This window comes from Prionailurus viverrinus, chromosome E1 (assembly GCF_022837055.1).
Source record: "Prionailurus viverrinus isolate Anna chromosome E1, UM_Priviv_1.0, whole genome shotgun sequence".
Taxonomy (NCBI): Eukaryota; Metazoa; Chordata; class Mammalia; order Carnivora; family Felidae; genus Prionailurus; species Prionailurus viverrinus.
In genome coordinates, this window is record NC_062574.1 from 46,306,336 (window position 1) to 46,312,335 (window position 6,000).

General features: G+C 59.1%; 1 protein-coding gene across 3 annotated transcripts in view; it reads left to right on the forward strand.

Annotated features, from left to right (window-relative positions):
• Positions 1–2,292, forward strand: part of DNAI2 (dynein axonemal intermediate chain 2) — a 28,152-nt gene extending 25,860 nt beyond the window's left edge. For all 3 annotated transcript variants that reach the window (XM_047834078.1, XM_047834080.1, XM_047834079.1), the window contains one exon: positions 1,594–2,292. In XM_047834078.1, coding sequence (XP_047690034.1) covers positions 1,594–1,680 — 87 coding nt within the window. In that variant the 3' untranslated portion in view covers positions 1,681–2,292. The remainder of the gene's footprint in view (positions 1–1,593) is intronic.
• The last annotated feature ends 3,708 nt before the right edge of the window (positions 2,293–6,000 follow it).

Below are 6,000 nucleotides of genomic sequence, written 5' to 3' on the forward strand. Positions count from 1 at the left end.
CTGCCCTCCTGGGTGACCTTGGGCAAGTGGCCTCAGCAGGTGGACCTTAACTTGTCCATCTGGCCAATGGGAGCAATTACTCCCTTCCTCCTGAGAAATCCTGAGTCTCCACGTGGACTGTAGGCTGCTTGAGGGCAGGGACCACGCTCCACGCTTCTTGTGGCCCTCCTCCCCGCCGACACGGCTGGCACTGGGACACACGCATGGCCACTGCCACAAAGACCCGGGGCTGCGTGAGCTGGCAGCTCAGAGTGAGCCCCGAGGCCCTGGGAGGGGGCGGTGGGCTGGGAGGTCCGAGGCACGGAGGCCGGCTGCTGACCCCACCTGGTGTCGCGGGGGTATGATTTGTGCGGAGCTCACCCATCCGTGCTCTCTGGCTCTAGAGCACTTTCTAGGGGTATCGCCTGGGCCGGTCGGTCGCTTCCCTTCTTGGCTCCTTCATTTGCATCAGGAAAAGAAGGAGGTTGAGCTATAAAGGGGGTGCCCGGTCACCTTCCGGGCCCTCTTCTGTACCCAGGGATAGAGGAAGAAGAAGGCATTGTTGGCATGGGTCATGGCCTTCAGGGGCCTCCAGATGAGAGGCCAAGGGTGGTGAAGAACACCACAGCGGGGGAGTGTGAGCCGGGACCTACCCCGGGAGCAAGGGTGTCAACACGATTCAAGGGCGTGGGCTGGGGCGGAATGAAAACGTAAGTGCAGGGCACCTGCCCACAAAGCCAGGCCCACTGGCCTCCTGGGTGCCAACCTCGCAGACAGGCTGGCGGAAGACGGGCGAGCACACGGACGGGGTGACTGGTTCCATCCCAAGACCTCTTCCCCCTCTGCCTCCCCCCACTGGAGCCGGCCACAGGCTGTGACATTTGCCCCTCGTGTTGCATTTGGAAGCACCTGGATAGGAGGGGCCTTGTTCTCACACCATCGTCGGTGTGGCAAGGTGGGGCAGAGACCTCCCTCCGCTTACGGCAGAGACGGGACTGGAGTCCCAGCTTCCCAACCCCCCCCCCACCCTTGACCTCCAGAAGGCAGTGCTGGTAGTGGCCACCTCCCACAGCGCGGTGTGCCTGACAGACACCAGGCCTGGGGCTGCAAGTCCCGAAAAGCACTCCTTCCCGCTGCTTGAACACTCCAGGCGGAGAAGCTCGGCCTCAGAAGGGAGTAAGGTGCACAGAACAACCCGCTTAGCCTTAGTTTTCTGCAGTTGGCCAGAACCTCTGGGGTCAGAGCTGAGAAAGCAGTGCTGAGCCCTTACACCTGTATCTCTAACCTGGGCCACAGCCCTGAGAGGAATCGTGTCCACTTCACGGGCGAGGGGACCAAGGAGACTCGGGAGGAGCGTTAGCCCGAGGTCACCCAGGCAGCAAAGCGACCGAAGCAGGACTCGGACCCCAGCCTGCGAGATGCCCGAGGCCGTGCCCGCCGTCCATGCTCGCTGGCTCGCTCTGAGCACCCACTAGGCCCTCAAGGCCACAGAGCCAGGAGCACAGTCTCCTGGGCCTCCACCAGTTGGCTGGTTTGGGCCTCAGGGGATCAACTTCCCAGGGTGCAGGGCGGGCCCGGCCCCACCAACGGTTCTGCACTGTCTTTCTTTGGCAGAAACAGCCGGGTCTGGAGGCAGATGAGGAGGTAGAAGGAGAGGACCTTGGTGAGGAAGAAGGCGACGGCGCCCAGGCTCCGACCTAGAAGGGGCAGGCCAGCCTTGCCCGCGGCCCCTCTCGCGCCGCACCTCCGTCTCCCATCCCCGGGCACCGCCCTGGCTTTGCACGTGGGCGCTGAGCTCAGGAGGGAGGGAGGGAGGGCTGGGGGAGCAGAGGGGGCCTGACCCGACCCGACGCCCCACCGAGTGCTGGCCCCCACTACTCACGGAGCCCAGTCCCAGGGGACCTCTTGGAGGGAGGGAAGGGGCAGGGCTCGTGCCCGAGCTGGGTGCCCGTCCTCTCAGCCGCCCGAGCGCACCCCGACGGGCTCCACACTGCCCTTCAGCCTGGCCCTGCCTCTTCCCGTGGGTTCTGCTTCCCCGGGGTTTTTCCCGGCAATCATTTTCCCTCAAAGCTTGCAGAGCCTCCGACGGGCTGGCCTCAGCCTCAGAAAGACCTGTGGGCGGGGAGAGGGGCTTCTCCTCCCTTGCTGACCCTCCCCTCCACATACAGCTCAGAAAGGCGGTCTGTCCACTTCTAAAATGTCTCTGAGCACCGCCCCCCACCCCCAACTCTGAGGGCAGATGGACGAATGAGTTTGCTCCCTCCTGTACGCCTGTGAGCTTTCTACTGGCTTAATTCTTAGATTAAATTAATGATAATGGTGCTATAACAGTGCTTATTGGATACCCTGTGCCGAGCGCTTTCCGTGTTAACCTCGTCCAATTCTTTTTATAAAATCCCTAGAAGGGTCTGCACTCTGATGACCCTTACTCTGCAGAGGAACAGTCTGATTCCGGGGCAAGCGTGGGGACTTGCCCGGGTCACAGAGCTAGCACAGGGCAGAGCAGGGACAGGAATCCGGACGGCTCAGTCCCCACCCTGCACAGCCATCGATGGTAAGCCAGGCACTTGCAGGACCCACTGGGGGCTCCAGGAAAGGCAGTGCTCTGGAACCTTTAGGGACCATTGCCGGAAACGTCTGTAGTCAGGAGGGCACCTGCGAAGTCCCTCGACTGTGCGTGTTGGATGGTCCTAACAGGGACCCAAAGTCCCCTTTTAAAAATTGCCTGTGTTAAGAATCTTATCAGGGCGGGGAGGGCACCTGGGTGGCTCAGTCGGTTAGGCGTCCGACTTCGGCTCAGGTCATGATCTCATGGTTTGTGGGTTCAAGCCCTATGTCAGGCTCTGTGCTGACAGCTCAGAGCCTGGAGCCTGCTTCGGTTCTGTGTCTCCCTCCCTCTCTCTCTCTCTCTCTCTCTCTCTCTGTCCTCCCCTGATTTGTGCTGTCTCTCTCTCTCAAAAAAAAAAAAAAAAAGAAAATTAAGGAAAAAGAAAGGAATCTTATTGGGGAGGGGCCAGCTATCCTTTGTGACTAAAGGAAAAACATGAAATTGCCACTGTGGCTAGACTGATAAAATAATCATCGAGGAACATATTTATTGGTGCTTGACCTGCACAAGAGCCCCAGAGGGAGTGCTGTCCCCATCCTCGATCCCCAAGTCACTGATGTGCCACATGAGACAGAGAGAGAGGGAGGAATGCCTGAGTCCCAGGAAGTGGGGTGAGCCGGCCATGTTTCTGCTCCTTGCCCAGCACTGACCTCTGAGCAGAGGGTGCCTACACATCACGTGCCTCGTTCTGTACAGTCCTGTGATAGGTGCCTCTCTGTGTGGGGACATGGGGAGCCCCGGAGCTGTCTGTAGAGCAGTGGTTTCAGCTGGGGGAGATTTTGCCCCCAATGAGACATTGGGCAATGTCTGGGCACATTTTGGATTGACGTGAGTGGTTGGGGGTGCTCCTGGCATCCAGAGGGTAGACGCCAGGCATGCTTCCCAACATCCTACAGTGCACAGGACAGGCCTCACGACAAAGAGCGGTCTGGCCCAAATGTCAATAGTGCTGAGTTTGAGAAAAAAAAACCTATACAAATGAAATGCCCCAGGAGGAAGTCACAGCTCCCTGTTGCATCAACCCCCGGGCACACTGACGGACCTTTTGATGAGTGACTGGGACCATCAGCTCCGAGGGAGAACATTCTTTTGCTCTAGTAGGATTTGGGCCTTTGACGTGGGCTTGCAAAGGTCTGCTGGGACCTGCTGTGGGTACAGAGAGCACCCCCAGGCAGGGATGGGGAGTGGGCGTGGCAGAGGGGAGGAGGGCTCCCGACATCGCCGTGGGCAAAGGGCAGTGAGAGTCCCGTGGATGTGATGCCCAGCACTGCCCGGCCTTACAGCCATGACCTTCACCTCCTCATAAACCAGCCTCCTCTGTTGTTCAGTCTCTAACAAGTGGAGCAAAACAAAACCACGAAGCATCACTGGAAAACCAGAAGCTGCTGCAGAAACTGACCCCGCCGTGGGCGCGGAATGTGAAATGTGGATAGCAGGGCCTGGGTGCAGGAATACATCTGAGCAGGGTCCAAAAGTGGCGGAAGCAGTGGCTGGACCCCGGGGACCACAGGACAGGTCCCCCCTGTCAGCGCACACCTGTAGGAGAATGTCGTTCCCCCAGTTCTGTTCTGTCCAGCTGACTTGACTGATCGCTTCATCGGCCACTTGCTGATGAAACTTCAGCCTGTGGCTACAACAGCCCAGGGGGGGTCACTGTCCCACATTCTCTTCTGGCTACTGTGGGGTACTGTCGGCCCCCTGGCCCTTTGTTAGAGGCCCCAGGGCCAGACCACCACCCCTTTAGCTCTGGGAGCCAGAGACCCAGGAGCCAGCACCTCTGAGTGCTAAGGGCCTGCGGGATGGAAACGGAACGATGGACAGAGGCCGTGTTTTATGGCGCTTCCGGGAAGGCGGAGCGGGCTGGGCTCTGAAGTGTGCCCTCAGCTCAGCCCCGTGCCAGCCTCTGACCACGGAGCAGCGTGCAAGCCGGACACGGACTCTGCTGTCCTGGAGCTTGCACGCTAATGAGAGAGACAAGAGCTGACAAATGCACACAGAATGACAGTTGCACAAAGTGACATCTTACGGGAAGAACAGGGGGCTCGGAGAGGGGTCCTAGCGGGAAGGGCTTCTGAAGAGGAAAATCCTCCGTGGATGTCCTGTTTCCTAGTGGCTCACTCATTTCTGCACCGCCCCCCCCCCAAGCTGTAAGTAGCCACATCCCCTCACAAGCAGGGGTGGACTTCGGTCCCGCGGGCCCTAGAGTGTCACAGGGCTTCAGAAAGTGCTCGGGGCCCATGGAAACCAGTGGCTTCCAACTGCAGATGGGTTTGGAGAGAGGTGGAGAATGTCACCTGTCTCTGATAGAAATTAGCATGGAAATCATGGAAACAATGGTCACTGATGACATCAACACTCAGGAGAGCAGCAGCGGCCTGTTTATTTATTTTTTAAATTTTTTAGTGTTTATTTTTGAGAGAGAGAGGGAGACACAGAATCCGAGGCAGGCTCCAGGCTCTGAGCTGTCAGCACAGAGCCCGACGCGGGGCTCGAACCCACGAACCGCGAGGTCATGACCTGAGCCGAAGTCGGACGCTTAACCGACTGAGCCAGCCAGGCGCCCCAGCAGCGGGGCTTTTTAAAAGGGAGCTTTTGCGCACTGGAAGCTCCAAGTATGTGAAGGAAGATCTCAAGAGCTCAGAAAAGCCAGAAAAGGGGGAAAGGACACGTAAGATGAGTTTTGAATAAGCCATCTATCTGTGTGTGCTAGCCAGACAAGCGGAGGATAGACCTCCAGGACAGGCAGGCCGGAAAGAGGCCAGGGACAACCGAAGGGGGCGGCCCATCCGGAATGCTGCCCGTGGTGGAGCACGGCCAGAGCAGGGGTGAGATGAGGGGACGGGCCAAAGATGAGGCAGGGAAGGCTGGGACTCTGGGCTCAGGGGTGCGCTCTGTGTGGAAGACAGTGGGGAGCCATGGCAGGATCTCAAGTGGGGTAATGATGCTGACCTGGCTTTTCACGGCGGAGGTGGATTGGAAGGCAGAGAGGCCAGACAGCCTGCTGTGGCCATCCAGATGGGACATGGTGAGGTCCCAGCCTGTGGGCAGTGGGGAGGGCGGGAGGGTGTGATCAATTTCTGGGGCGGTACTAATGTGTGCAGGGTGTGAATTGAGCGCTCACCAGATGCCTGGTCCCTGCCCTCCTGGAGCTTACTCTGATGGGTCTTTAAGGGCACACGTCAGAGTTTATAGAGGAGAGGAGGGATCCGATACGCAGGAGGAAGGGAAATTTGGCCGAAGCTGGAAAGGGTGCAGCGGGCAGAGGGACCTGAGTGTGCCAAGGCCTGAGAGTAGGACCCAGCACCAGCGTGCCTTTGGGAGCAAGCAAGCAGCCAGCGTGGGTAGGCACCCGAGTCCGTGTCGGGGACCTGGGAGATGAAGCCGGGCAGGAGGCGGGAGGAGGTGTGGAGAGA